The sequence below is a fragment of the Diadema antillarum genome, unplaced genomic scaffold (genome assembly GCF_040938485.1).
Source record: "Diadema antillarum isolate AM-2024a unplaced genomic scaffold, OU_Dant_1.0 seq00000798_RagTag, whole genome shotgun sequence".
NCBI lineage: Eukaryota > Metazoa > Echinodermata > Echinoidea > Diadematoida > Diadematidae > Diadema > Diadema antillarum.
Genome location: NW_027271682.1, coordinates 4,168,502 through 4,184,720, shown reverse-complemented (window position 1 = coordinate 4,184,720; position 16,219 = coordinate 4,168,502). Strand labels below are relative to the sequence as shown.

At 39.7% G+C, this 16,219-nt stretch overlaps 1 protein-coding gene across 1 annotated transcript in view; it reads left to right on the top strand.

Annotated features, from left to right (window-relative positions):
• Window positions 1-16,219, top strand: part of LOC139739357 (structural maintenance of chromosomes protein 5-like) — a 55,836-nt gene that overhangs the window by 24,135 nt on the left and 15,482 nt on the right. The window contains exons 9-13 of the mRNA XM_071649977.1: window positions 244-319; window positions 1,778-1,895; window positions 3,382-3,536; window positions 5,748-5,861; window positions 15,875-15,969. Coding sequence (XP_071506078.1) covers window positions 244-319; window positions 1,778-1,895; window positions 3,382-3,536; window positions 5,748-5,861; window positions 15,875-15,969 — 558 coding nt within the window. The remainder of the gene's footprint in view (window positions 1-243; window positions 320-1,777; window positions 1,896-3,381; window positions 3,537-5,747; window positions 5,862-15,874; window positions 15,970-16,219) is intronic.

The following is a 16,219-nucleotide window of genomic DNA, read 5'->3' as shown; positions in this document are numbered from 1 at the left end:
AAAAAAGCAAGTGATTACTAAAGGGTGTGAGCTATTTATCACAACTCTTTAACCTGTTGGAGACAAGTCCCGAGTATTCTCGGGCAGATGTCTATGGGAAATGCGTGCTGTAGCGAAATCAGCTCTTCCTCAATAGGTTAAGATTCTGCCATGAAGTTGTCTGTACTACAAAACTTTGATATTGTATTTATGATGAAATGGTAGGCTTTGGTAGGTAATGTACATTGATGTTGATGATTTCAGAATACATGAGTGGAAAAAGGAAGTACAGGGCTGGAAGAATAAGCTGGAGACCTTAGAGCCAGATGACAATATCAAGGTAAGAGATGATGACGATGGTAACGATGATGATGACGATGATGATGATGACGATGATATGATGATGATGATGGTGGTGATGATGGTGATGGTGACGTGTTGATGATGACGATGAGGATGATGACGATGATGATGACGACGATGACGATGGTTATGATGATGGTGGTGGTGATGATGATGGTGATGGTGACGTGTTGATGATGACGATGAGGATGATGATGATGATGGTGGTGGTGATGATGGTGATGGTGACGTGTTGATGATGATGATGATGATGACATGAGGATGATGATGATGATGACGATGATGTGATGATGATGGTGATGATGATGATGATGTGAGGAATGAGGATGATGATGGTGCTGAGGAAGAGGAGGGGTCTCAAAGGCACTTTGACCACTGCTGATATGGTTACAAGGTCTCCAAATCACAAATCCAGGAACTGTGATCAAACTTTATATCACAGATTTTTAATTGCTTTGAATTTCTCCCCCCCCCCTTATTTGCTCCCACTAAGCTCTGAACACAACCCCCCCCCCCCCCCATGAAAGGAACCTGACTACAGGCCATCCATGGTATGACTACGTATTGTGCAATATTGAACACAGCACTCACCTGATAATCAGAAACTGCTTTTTAGAACCCCACTGAAGTACATGTGTTGACTGTGTTTAACTCTTCTTTATCAGAACCATGAACCGTTTTATCCTGGCATATTTTGGCTTAGGGATTTCATTTCCTTACCAGAGTGGTTACTTTCTTACCAAACCCAACAGATTCTGCCAATTACACTGTCTAAACATTTGGCGTAAACGCAGTTACTAGGACTTAGTGCTTTGGTGGTCATATTGAGTGTCGTCGGCTTCTACCACCGATATCTATAGGAGGTATGATTCCTACAGTAACTTCTACTCATGCACTTACCACCCCACCTTCAGTGTGATTATGTACCGTCACTTTCCCCATGTGTGGCCTATACTCTCCTTCTGTATACATATATATGTGTAGTATGTGTGTATGTGGACAGGTGTAAGGCGAACATATTAAGGAGGAATTGATATGAACAAATGCGTTTAAAGTGTCATAATGTGCATGTTGCTACAACTGTAACTTGAATAGTGTAACCAAAATGCGTTGAAGTTAGCAGTGTATCCTATTTCTCTGCATTGACAAAATCATAGGTGTTGAACTATGAACTCTAAAAAGGATTATTTCGTGGATCAAATGAACATAATTTGTTTCCTCAATACATTTGCCAAAACTATGAGACTTAGGTGTCCTTTTTCTTTTACGACCTCCTCAAGCAGGAGAAAAACTTGTCTCGTGACCCCTCCTGATCAAGCAGTGAGCACTGTATGGACAGAAATACCATGTTTTGATGAGAATGATGAAAAAGTTAATATGCCTGTGCTTTTGAATTTGTAGTGAATTCCTTTTCCTTTGACATTTTCCCCTGCAGCCTCAACTTGCAGCCAACATGGCAGAGTTAAACAGAGTGACACAGGAGACCACTCAGATATCTACGAAGTGCAGCAACATCAAAGTGGAACGAGATAACATAAAAGGCGAGATTGGAGGTGAGTAGCCATCAGTGCATGTGTTTGTTCCTTTATATTTTACCATATTTTTTATTATTGTTACCTCCACCAAGGGAGGAGGTTATGTTTTCGTTACCTTTGATTTGTTTGTTAGTTAGTTAGATTGTTTGTTTGTTTGTTTGTCCATGTGCAAAATAACTCAAAAAGTTGTGAAAGGATTTGGATGAAACTTGCAGGAATGGTTTAGAATGATACAAGTAACAGATGATTGAATTTTGGTAGTGATCCGAGAATTTGGGAGGAATTTATGAAGGATTTTTGATATTTTGGCAGGTAGGGTCAATGAACTTGGGAGTTCAGGCTGCGCGTATATGCGGTTTGCATGCGCGCAATAAAGTGCGTGCTCTAGTTTCTGCTAGGGCGAGGCGCGCAGCTGAGGGTTTATGATGTAACAAAGGCTTCTATATTGGGAAATCGGCGACTTTCAGCACACAATGCTGTAAGTACGTATGGGTGGAAATCACTGATATCTCTATGGAAAAAATCACTGATATCTCTATGGAAGAACAATATCAGTGGTGGAAATGAGCTGCATGCTTGGCAGTGGTCTGCACTCTCAGAGTGCTTCTCTAGTTTTATATGGGATGGTGGGATACTTGTCAGCAATTAGTTATACATGATCATGCCCCCAAGGGCGATGCTCAAACAAAGGAAGCACAGAGTACTATAAACAGGGAATTTTTTGCGGTGTGGAAATTTTCGACCATTTCGCATGGCATGAAACTAATGTGAAAATAAAAGCATTTGTAAATTTTGCTTGTTACGGTATGTGTTATGGTATTTTGTCACTTTGATTTTGCAGAAGTGAAAACACTTGAAATTCATCTTACCCAACTGAGAGAGAAATTGCTCATTTTGAAATTACGTAGGACATGCACATTTGGTATGCACACAATGCATATTGCTACTGGAGGTGTGTATACTGTTTTGTATGTATTCAGTTCGTAATTAGCTCATGGAACACATTGGTACAAATTACCTTTCTTTTTTTCTCAGTTGGTTTAATAGGCACTTCACTCATTTTCAAAGCGGCATAATGCATATAGACTTGCCAGACATATCAATTTATGGAATTCATGTTCAAACAAAGAATGAACTTGCGTTTAGACCAGGGTGCCGTTTCATGAAAGTTGTCAGCGCTGACAAGTTGTCAGTCTCTGACAATTACCATAGTAACAGTCAGTGACCAAAGCTTCTCAGCCAATCAAAACCAAAGATTTTACTGAAATTGTTCGAGACTGACTACTTGTCAGCGCTGACTAAATTGATGAAACACCCCCAGGTGACCAGAATAGTCCAGATTTGGTGGATTTCTGAATGCTGATGAAAAAGCTTAGCAGGTTAAACCATGTGCCTGGTTATGTAAAGGGTTAAGGGTTTGTGTAAATATTGCCCTCGTGGCATACCACGAAAAACACTTTCTGTCCCTGTGATGATGTGTTTCATTAATCGTGACACTCTGCAGCGCTGAATAAAAGGCTGAAACAAGTCAATGACCTGAGGGATCAGAGACTCCGCCTCCTACGGAACAAGTTCCCAGACACAGTCAATGCAGTCATGTGGCTGCGCTCCAATCGAGACCAGTTCAAGAAGCCGATTCATGAGCCCGTAGCTCTTGTGGTAAGAAACATGTCTCCTTTATGGTTTTCATGTCCCTTTTGCAACCCTAAAAATTAGCATCCTGTCATAAGCTGGTATGTTGTAGAGGTACAGAAGGTAATTCAGATCTTCTCTCAGAATAATTGTATCCCCCGAACAGAGTTCGGAGGATACTGTGGATTTGGCCTCGTTGCGCCGCCGCGTGTCCGCGTCCACCGCAGAGATTTTCTTGTGAGCTCTCTACTGGCTGCAGTTCTTCTTAGATCATCTTCAAATTTGGCATGAATGTGTATTATGGACTTCAGGCATGAGATTTCTCCGCGGATCCGCGGATTTCCACGGATTTTGAAATTCTGGGGAGAAAATACTAGTACACAGTCGGGAAAATTTCTGTGATTTTCCTCTTTTTCTTTTCTTTTTTTTTTTTGCAGCCACCATATCTCGCCGTGTGTGAATGGTGATGAGTGCATTTTGTCAGCGGGCAGCTGTGCGATGTTGCATGTTTCATGGATGAAATGGATGTGAAACGTGCGTGTCGATCAACTTGTAGCTACTATACTAGTGTAGCTTGCAGTGTGGTGTGATATGATGCACACGTGTGTGAGGCTGTAACTGCGTATTACGTGTATCATTACTATCAAGGAGCTTCGGCATGCATGCTGCCGCAGCATTCAGCGCGATGCGTTGACCAAAAGATCGGTCTGTATCTGTCCGTCGGGCGGGGAATGTTCCGCGGAGACTGCGTCTGGCTTCACAGATCTCCTCCGTATACGGAGGACAGCGTTATGGCAAAATATAAAAGAGTCCTCCGGACAGACGGATCTTTCTGTCTACGCGATGCGTAGACCTCCGTAGGGATCCGTGAAGCCAGACGCAGTCTCCGCGGAACATTCCCCGACGGACAGATACAGACCGATCTTTCGGTCAACGCCGCGATGCGCTGCTTTTGTATCCCGCTGATTACGTTGGCGTGACCTAACGTTACATTTGTCATCGTGATTTTGTGGACCGGTGAGAATATTTCTTTCTTCAACGAGAAAATGAAGACCCTCGATAAGGATGACCCTCGTGTAGCGGATATTGACACAGATGTCTCCAATACAGTAAGTTCAAGTGGCAGTGGTTGGAATATGAAGTTGATCTCCCAGAAACAGTTTCGTCTTCTAACCACGTTAGGCCAGCGAGTCAATCGACTTCCTCGGGACCTGGAACTTGTGATACATCATCCGCCGCAAGGATTCGCTTTACATTCTGGACTTCATCCAACAATACTTCATTTGCTTGGTCTAACGTTACATTAGCTGTTTATGGACTTAACCGGGTCTACAAATTTTTGTACCTCCTGTAAGGTATTATAGGCAGTCTAAGTTAGCTGTTGCATGGACGTAGAGACAGTCAACAGTGCTGAGCTACGTGTATGATTTATTTTCAGCTGTCTTACATACATGATTCTCTACTAGACTACATGGACCAAGTACAAGATCAGCAATACTTTGCCTGGTCTGCGCACTGTAAACTGTTAATGGACTAAGGTAAAGACAGCCAACAATGGCAATGCTAAGCTGTGATTTATTTTTTTTTTTGTACCCGTATGAACTGAATCCAGCAAGACGTCACCTGGGTGTACATTACTGTGATTTATTATGGCCTCACATTTGAGAAGGTCCTAGGTATTCAACAGTTAAGCATACTATTCCTTCCTTTAGATTTTGCAAGTGTCATTCATGAGTTCAATTATCACAATGTTTCTCTGTAAAATGTACCTCATAACAATAGTAAATTTCAGTTGTAAAATGCATTAAAATGAGTTTTTTCATACCTTGAATTTCAAAAAGTCCTCACTGTGGGAGGGGGACACCCCCCTCCCACACCCTCTTGGGAGACATCATTCTTCAACCATGCAGAATTTTGTGATGTTTGCAAAAGGAATATATGACCTCCTCTAATCCTGCACAAAAGTTAGTCCCAACCAACACACATTCCTACATTTGAAAGTGAATGCTTCAATAAAAGGGTGGAAATTGTTAATTTTGAAAACATTATTATGAATCTTCTGTAGTCATGTAGTATAATCAACGTTTGTGGGCAGCAGAATTTGAAAGACCATGGGGTGAGGGGGGGGGGGAATGGTGCAAGCAAGGTCTCATTGTAGATACTCATACTTCATGAGGAAGCATTATGGAGTGACTTAGTGAGTGAGGTATTAATTCTTTGTGCTCTGTCTTGATTTAGCTCAAGATTGGAGACAAGGACTATGCTAAGTACGTCGAGAGGTCTATTCCACTTCAGGACCTGCTGGCATTTGTTTGTGAAGATGCTGATGACCAAGACAAATTTATCACTGAGGTACGAAAATCAAAATCTAGTTGAACACCATGTTCAAGCTGGTCTGCATAGACCGAGTAAGATCAAAACCTTTGCAATAATTCCTCTTAGGGGGAAATGGATGGTGGCTGCTAAATTATTGACCGAAAACATGTTTTTTATAACGTTTTCTGTGCGTACCAATGGATGAGTTGTGAAATGATGGCATCATTCAGCTTTCCTTAGTTGCATCTGTTGTTGCTACCATTTATAAGTATTGGATGAAAACATTTTTTTCCCCTTTTTTTGAGGGGGTTGTCTGATTTTGATGTAACTGAATACTATTATGTCATTTTATTCTTTCCATTTGAGTTAGCTTGACACTACCAACACTATTCGCGATGCTTTGATAGTGAAAACGCCGTCCTTTACTTGTGGTTTCGTTGTGATTTAGTCGTGCAAAAGTCGTGCTTTTGCACTTACATATTGTCCCCGTGGTTTTGCCGTGATTGCGTTGTGATTAGGTGGTGAACGAGTTGTGAAAATGTGCTGGAATCGATGTGATATTACCGTGGATTAGTAGTTGTTACGTCGTGAAAAAGTCGTGCTTTTCGGGCAGAACAATCACCGACATCCTGCCTCGCCCCCTCGCCGGCTAGAGTGACTCTTTTGTTATGCAGCGTGAAAATCGAACAAAAGACACATGCTATTCATGGTGATAATCCGCCGATTGTTACATCGGTTTTTGTCCGCAGCTCTTGGGCTCCAAAACCACGACTTTTTCACTACTAGTTCACGGCCGAAGAACGATCAAATCATGCTGTTTCAGTGCTTCTGGAGCGTTGCAAAGTTTGATAATCCGCTGATAATCTTGGTTCCAGCACCTTGTTTATCCATTTCGATACAACAAACGAAGCTCCACTTGCATTGTTCATGTCGTTTGTAGGCAGTATAGTATGGTTTCGTCGATCGACGCGAGCACCTAGAATAGCATGAAAAGACATGCAACGAAGCATGTGTATTCGTCTTCGTAAATCCCTGTGTTCGTCTTCGTAAATCCCTGCGTTCGCTACCACATTAATTACGACAAATCGCATGAGTGTTTATGTATACCATGCAGGTTCTTCAATGCGTTATATCACGACAGGCGCAGGCGCGTACCACGTGTCGTGTTTACCAAGACCATAAATTAAAGAAGTGCAAGATGCCTGAGCGGGACGTGAGACATGTCGTTTAATATTCATTCAGCTTCTAATTTTATCGTATCGTCCTTATTTCTACATCGGTATTGAAAGCCTAAAACAAACAAAATTGTATTAAAAGCAATCATCCAATTTTACTATTATTTAAGCACCTTACGGAGCCGAATGTTGCCGTTAATCATTTTCAAATGTAAAAGCAAAGAACCGACATTCATTTTAGCATCTTACGGAGCTGAATATTATCCTTAGGCCCTATTCATTTCCGAACGTGAAAGTAAACATCCGCTATTTATGTTAGCACCTAACTGAGCCGATAGATACCGTTAATCATTTCCAAATGTAAAAACAACAATGTGTTATTTATTTTAGCATCGTACGGAGCAGAATATTACCGTTATTCATTTCCAGATTTAAGAGTCAACATCCAACATTTATTTCATTATCGCATGGAGCCGAATGCTATTGCTGTCCACTTCCGAAAGTGAAATGAATAATCTGACAATTTTTTAGCATCGTATATACGGAGCCGAATGTTACTGTTTTCATTTTTGAACGTCAAAGCAGACATCAGACATTATTTTCCCATGCAACGCAACTGAATGTTACTGTTATTCATTTCGAAATGCTATAGCAAAATACTGACATTTATTTTAGCATCGTATGTTGCAGAATGTTACTGCTATTCACTTCCAAACGAATGTAGGCCTAAAAGCAATCATCTGATATTTATTTTGGCATCTTCCGGAGCGAATGTTATTGCTCTTTACTTTCGAAAGTAAAAGCAAACACCCGACATTTATTTAATCATTGTACAGAGTTGAATATTATTGGTATGCATTTCCGAACGTTAAAGGGATCTTTCGATATTTATTCTAGCATCTTCCGGAGCTGAATGTTATTGCTATTTACTTTCGAACGTAGAAGCAAGCATCCGGCATTTATTTTATCATCATACGGAGTTTAATATTATTGTTATTCATTTCCGAACGTCAAAGGGATCATTCGACATTTACTTTAGCTTCTTCCGGAGCTGAATGTTATTGCTATTTACTTTCGAACGTATAAAAGCAAACATCCGGCATCTATTTCATCATCGTATCCGGAGTTGAATATCATTCTTATTTATTTCCGAACGGCAACGCAAACATTCGACATTTATTTCAGCATCTTCCGAAGCCGAATGTTAAGAATCCTTTTCATTTCCGAACGCAAAATCAAATATCTGACATTAATGTTAGCACCGTACGGGGCCGAATCTCACCGTTATTCATTTCAAAAAGTATAAGCAAACATCCAACATTTGTTTTAGTATCATACGGAGTCGAATATTCCCGTTATTCATTTCCAAAGTTAAAAGCAAACATCTGACATTTTTTTTTTAGCATCTTACGGAGCTGATTGTTACCGCTGTTCATTTTCAAAAGTATAGGCAAACATCCGACTTTTTTTTAGTGGCCCGATCGGGCCACCAAAATCTTAATTTCTGAAATTTTAGGGGCCCGACGTGTGTTTTTGGTGGCCCCGGGCCACCGTTAGTGTCGAGCCCTATGACGTTGAATTTTTTTTTTTTTAATGCTTTTGATGATGATAATGATGGATCGAGGGCGCTTATGATAATGATGAAGACGAGGTGTTACGATAATGACTGTGATATATTCGGCCCCTGACAGCGTGCAAATGCGGACGAAACTTCCACGCAGAGCAGTGGCAAACTGAAAGTCTCTTGCAATTTCTCTTTCAGATATAGAGCCTTGTTGATAACACAGCCTACAGACAGAACAATTTCCGTATAGTTTAAATCATGAAGCTTAAAACGCTGATATGGATATTCTCTTAAAGAAAATTATATATCTGCTCAAGAATCAGAAGTGCTAAGAAGTTGCCGCTCATTTCATCCAATCATTTTATCGCGCGGGATATCGTGAACTATGTCATAATTATGTACAGTATAATACGCAGGGCGAGTGATTGTGTCTTGGCCCGTTCAAAATATGACGGAGTATTGTTACAAACAACATATACGACATATACTGCACGCGGAAATAACTAAGCGGCACTCGTTATTCTGATTATAGCAACATTCCGTATCATTAACAGCAATATTACGATTCAGTGCAAGGTAAATTATCGTAATTACGGCATCATGAATTCCGTTATCAACAATAATGCAATTCTGTCCTTAACAAAATTTGATAGAATTAATACGGGATAATCTTCATGTATATTCTTTGTGGATAGATCAGATTTTAAGTGCCCATGCATGTCCAGTCAAGTAATTTTCATTGTATTCACGAATTCACAGTTTACGTCGATATAAAACAAATTTTCAATCGGTTGTAATGAAAACAATACGAGGCAAGAATTTCATTTATTGATATTTTCGAGTAATATAAACAACATGATCATGACAATGCAAAACCCATACGATCTCACGTTTTACCGAATTGCATGTAATAAACTGCTTACGAGATTAAAAGGGAGTTAAATTTTGAACTGTGAAATTACTCTGAATACTACTTCGAGGATTTGGTGATCAACAGTAAATAACTGTTAGTCGTTTTCTGACGACGAAGTGCACTATAATGTCCATGTTACCTTCTACATCGAACCAGGGAGGTGGAAAAGATCCATCTCCAAACCGACCCATTATATCGGCACAGCTCGGTCATCGTTGGTCATGCATGCGCAGCTCAGCGACTCAATGCCGTTCCACCTTTTGATATCATCATCAAGCACAAAAGCTTCCAGCCGCAAGGAGTTAATGAATATCCGGGTCATTGTTAAACAACCTACGATGGGGCAGGGAGCACCTTGGCTTTTATGTCAAGAAACAGTTCGTATACGTTTGTAAAATTAAATGCAAACAAAATAGAAAAAAAGAACATCAGGCTTTACAAATCGGGGTTGGCCCCTCATGATTATCTATGAACAGTTCTTTTTATTAGTGACCCGACTGATGTGACCTCTATGGTAAGAGCTTAATTTAAGAGAGTACCTATGTAATTGTTACTTATCTACGCGGTTTTTTATTCATATAGCGCAAGCAACATCTGGCGGAAACTCCATGTAACGATTGCATTTTTTTTTTTTTTTGGGGGGGGGGGGGGGTTAATCATACCCTCGTATGGAACAGTGTCCAAAGATACATGTAACAGGTATAGGCACTATATCCATATTTACGTGTGCGGGAGGGGAAGAGCACGTAATCGAGGGAGAGCTGGAGCATAATAGAGAGCACAGAGCTTGTGACAGACCATCACGGGTGCATTTGTATTTTTAGATATGATATTCAACACCATTTTTATGGAATTCATCATGTACACATATTTTTTTTAAAGAAAATGTAAGAAATTTAATACTCTGGGACAGTGGGCATGGCTATAAAATCGTGACTTTTCTGTCACCTCGTGAGTCCCGTGCGCGTCTGTCACTGTGTAAGAACTTTATAGATGATGATTAAAGGTGCGAGGAAAGTTTGTATCGAGATCTGGATTTCAACGATCTAATTCACACTTTGTTACAATATTTTTATTCTTTTTCAACAAAAAAAAAAAACAAGAAAAAGAAAATGTGTACTGATCGATCGGGGAACAATGAGAATGGCTACAACCATCTGATGGACGTGTGCGTCTTTCACTGTAACCAACTTTATGTGAGTGAAGAGAAGTCTATACTAGTAATGTGTGGAGAAGGGGGTGTCCCCCTCTCACACGGGGGAGCTTTTACATTTTTAGAAATGAAATACAACAATCTGGTATAGACACTTGCTGGAATATTTGAAATATTTTCTAACGATGTTTAATATTCTGAAGAGGTTGGCAGGAAGCCTACAATGTCTTCTTATACACGCATACAAATTAGCAGATTACAAAACTCGGGAGATTTGTAAATCCGCTAGCAAACTTTTTCGCACGTAAGAAAGACACAAGACACAAATATTAGCGTGAACAGCATGCTAAACCCAAGAAATCTTGCTGCCCCGCGGTGACTTGTGAACGGTCGACCAAACTGCGTTCTTGTTTTTTATTCCATCATTAAAAAGAACGTTTCAACGGCATACGCTCCACACCACTGTGAGGCACAAGAACGATAGTTTTAACTTTATCGATTTATCGATAAGCAATTAGCAGGTTACATTTGTTCTTATTAATGGTTTTAAAAAAGAAATATCACTCAGTTGCCTTGGAAATTCCCGAAATTATTGTCTGAGTATAGAGCAAGTTCGAAGGTTCACGACGAATGAACGCTCTCAGGCATGCATGCATCATGATTAACATGTGAAGCACATGAAATAAACCTACTCGACGGTTATTACATTTCAGACTTCGAAGAAAGAAATGGCAGAAGAATACACGCCCTGTCTAGTAGTATGCGCGCATTCCTTACGTGCCAAACATGATAAACAAGACACACCGCAAGTTCATGAACTTTAGTTTCTGAGGGCCGTGGGAAAGGCAATGAATTAATATTCGAGAAATTATAGCTTGAAGTTAAGAATGTATTAAACTACAATGTACAAGTGTATTAAACGAACGCTAACAGTATTCTGATTGTTTGTTTCCCACCCCCCTCTCTCTCCCTCTTTCTCTTTGTGCCTGACAAGAGAAACGAATACATGTAAGTTTGTACTAGTATTCCATCGACTCATGAGAGAAAGTATACTTCGGAAAAATATAGGCCTACAGACCCCATATTGGAAGTGAATAAAAAGGCTGTGCTGAAATTCTTATCCATGCAGGCATAATCAGTGTGAATACTAGTCATCTTTTAATTGATTTGTGATCGACACTTGTACCCGTCGCGTCGATCTTGTCCGGTCTTCTCATCCATGTGGAAGGAGTTTAAGGTTCACGCCAGTGCCGTATATAAAGAGAGTCTGGCCAACTGCTAATTTGGACGCCATGTCGTTACCGCGCGTATTACACGTAACAGGGTTAGCGTGTACGCTCAGACGTAACAAAATAACCAAGCCAAAGGGGTCGTAAACACAGAGTTCTATGGTCGTAAACAGTGGGCACTGCATTATGAGCGCACTTTAGTAACGACATGGCGCCTGTAGATCATGGGACCAGCTTTTGACCAATCACAGGCTTCAAAACACATAAGCCAAAAAGCGAGATGGCCACTCTCTTTATACGGCCCTGCATGGTTCACGCCAGAGTATCAGGTGCACGCATCACTTTGTACAAGTGCTCTGCGCACCTGCACTGACCGCTCACTGGTAGTGCGGACGCACGTGGATGCATGGCAACGCATTACTCTCACTCGTGTTAGCTACAATGTATGTAGTGTGGCGTGGTAGGGTACATTGATAAAGGTTTATAACTCGAATGTAGTTTGTGACAGTCATTCGGATTCCGCCACACGGCATGGGAGAAATGAGATGTTTATCTGAATTTTTAATACCCTCATGACAAAATACGAACGATCACGCTTCCTACATAATTTAAATGTTGATAACTCTCGCTGTACATCAACATTTATCAACTTGCATAACTATACACAGCCCAGTCGTAGTAAAAATCACATTCGTGCGCTTCTATACTCTTTGGTAAAAACACGGCGTCCGATCGGGCTAACATGCCAATGACCTTGATCAGGGCTCCACACTAACTTTCTGGTGGCCCGAAAAAAAAAATCAAGAAAAACTTAAGAAAAACTACATCGGTCCTACTACAAAGAAAAACAAATATCAAATATTACTGAAGTGCGTCATGTCGAAAATAAATGAATAGAACATTCAATCATCTTACTGTTATTCTGAGTTCTAAGATTTAGCAAATAGGCTTATAGATTATTATGAATGTTATTGCAATTTACTTTCGAACATAAAAGCAAACATCAGACATTTAGTTTATGGGTGCTGTTCGTTATTCCGATGGTTTGCTATTCCGAAGGTTCGTTAATCCAAAACACACAAAGTCTCCCTAGGATGATACCTAGAGGTTCGTTAATCCGAAAATGAAAACGGGTTCTTTAATCTGGACATTAATTGTGGCGTTATTCCGAAGGTTCGTTATTCCGAAGAATAGTTAATCAGAAAATGAAATTCGGAACAACGCCGGGAACCTTGGGAATAACGAATCTTCGTACCGAAGAGCCTTCAACGAACCTTCGGAATAACGAGCTGTAATCTATTTAATCATCGTACGGAGTTGAATATTATTGTTATTCATTTCCAAACGTCAAAGGGATCATTCGACATTTCTTTTAGCATCTTCCGGAGCTGAATGTTATTGCTATTTAATTTCGAACGGAAAAGCAAACATCCGGCATATATTTTATCATCGTACGGAGTTGAATACTATATTAATATTCATTCCGTACGTCAAAGCAATTAAACATGAAACGTTAATTTTACCATCGAATGCATCTAAATGTTGCTGTTATTCATTTCGAAATTTGAAAGCAAACATCCGAAAGTTATCTTAGCTTCGTACGGAGCAGAATATTACTGCTATTCACTTTCCAACGTAAAAGCAATCATCATGACATTATTTTTATTTTAACATCTTCCGGAGCCGAATGTTATTGCTATCTACTTTCGAAAGTAAAAGCATGCAAGCATCCGACATTTTAATCATCGTACGGAGTTGAATATTATTGTTTTTCATCTCCGAACGTGAAAGTAATCATTCGACATTTACTTTAGCATCATCAGGAGCTGAATGTTATTGTTATTTACTTTCGAACGTAAAGGCAAATATTATATCCGGCATTTATTTTATCATCGTACGGAGTTGAAAGTTATCATTATCCCTTACCGAAAGCAACCATTCGACATTATTTTATTTCAGCATCTTCCGGAGCCGAATGTTATCCTTATTCATTTCCGAACGCAAAATCAAATACTAGTATCTGACATTAGTTTCAGCACCGTACGGAGCTGAATCTTACCGTTATTCATTTTCAAAAGTATGAGCAAAGATCCGACATTCATTTTTGTATCATACGGAGTCGAATATTACCGTTATTCATTGCCAAAATTGAAAGCAAACATCTGACATTTATTTCAGCATCTTCCGGAGCTGAATGTTATTGTTATTGACTTTCGAACGTAAAAGCAAATATCCGGCATTTATTTTGTCATCGTACGGAGTTGAAAATTATTGTTATTTATTTCCGAAAGTCAAAGCAAATATTCGACATTATTTTATTTCAGCATCTTCCGGAGCCGAATGTCATCTTTATTCATTTCCGAACGCAAAATCAAATACTAGTATCTGACGTTAATTTCAGCATCGTACGGAGCTGAATCTTACCGTTATTCATTTCCAAAAGTACAATGTATGAGCAAAGATCCGACATTCATTATTGTATCATACGGAGTCGAATATTACCATTATTCATTGCCAAAAATAAAGCAAACATCTGACATTAATTTTAGCATCTTACGGAGCCGATTGTTACCGCTGTTCATTTCCAAAAGTAAAGGCAAACATCTGACCTTTTTTGGTGGCCCGATCGGGCCATCAAAATCTTAATTTCTGAAATTTTGGACCACCGGGCCACCGTTAGTGTCGAGCCGTGCCTTTGATACATCGGAATATTCGGAAAGTCATTTTCAGTACCATTGATGTTCTAGACATTTTCGTTACGGCGACAGGAACGGATTACAAACTCCATCGAAGTGAAATTTGGAGTGGAAATCGATGCAGATTAAGGGAGAGTATACAGATGTTTTGAGTGAGGCAGGGTGTTTACTGTTTCTCCGATTTTACTGAGTTCACGCTTTACGTTGACATTGCGTTCACGGAGGTCTTTTTTACGTTTTTACGTAAAATACAAATGATTTTGTTGCACATTTTACCATGTAATTTGCGACGGAAAATAAGCGATCGATTAGATGCATGTTTTCAGAATATACCTAGAGTCTGATCATGCACTTTCGCTAAAGTTTATATCTTTTTTTTTCCGTCCTCACTGTGTGCACTTCGCAGTCGAAGCGATTATCGTGTGCCCGGGCGGCAAAGCGCGATGAACTGAGGGAATTCAAACAATGTAGTAATCTAACGGTAAGCCATGGTAGTAATCTAATCCACGCGACTATAGAAATTTGCGGACGGCTTGCTGCGCTATAACAAAAGCTTTCGAGAGTCCGATCAAGACACTCTCGCCAGAACTGTGCTTTTGTTCCGATTGTTACATTTTCTAAAGAGGGCGAACAAAGATCTATTAACATGACAAAGGGGCTACCTCATTATCTACCTCATCGATTTCACGGCGATATCACAATAAAACCACGACTTTTTCACGACGAAAGCACAACCATAGGACGACTAAATCACGGTGTAAGGACGGCGTTTTCACTGTCAAAGCATCGCGAATAGTGTTGGTAGTGTGATCATGGTGGGAAAATTGTACATACATATATCAACCATGCTCCGATCTGCCAATCAGCTTGCCTTTTTACCACGTGGAACATGTTTTTGTTTTGTTTTTTTCTCTCTCAATCTGAATATGATAGTGTGGTTTTGACATGGAAGCATAATTTTTAAAATCCTGTATGTATATTATTTACCATGCTTAATAGTATGCAATTTCCCCATTCTAAACCAAAATATGTTCTTTGCTTGCAGAACAAGTTGATAACTCTGGATCAAAATGTCCTTTGATCTGAAGAGGTTTGAAGAACTCTATACTGCATGAAATTAAAACCTGAGATGTCTTCCATTTGTGATTTATGTCTTTACTTGCTTGTATAAAAATCATAAACAAATTTACTCAAGGATAGATTGGGTTTTGTTGTATGATTTCTTTATAAAGAGAGAGAGAATCTCTGTTCAGCCGTTACATCACATCTATCTTTCGTCTCTTTTGTTTATAATTTTGTTTCATGTTTTGTCACACCAGGTGCGAGATAAGCAAGGACTACGTGTGAACGTCGTGAAGAGTCCAGCAGAGCCCCTCTCTTCATTCAATCCTCCAAAACCAATCCAGCAGCAAGGGTGTGTTAGACAGCATCCATGCATTGCATCTGCACCTTTCACAGAGTGCCATTTCACTCCATGTTTAAGTTGTCATCTTTAGATAAGGAGTCTGAAATGAGATAAACAGATTGGTAGAAGTTAAATAACAATCAGAAATGGAATTTAAAAGTTATAGAATTTCAAGTTTTGCATATATTTTGCCAAAAAAAAGAGAGAAATGATGATAATCAGTGTTATGTTATTACAACACAACCATAATCTGTTACAT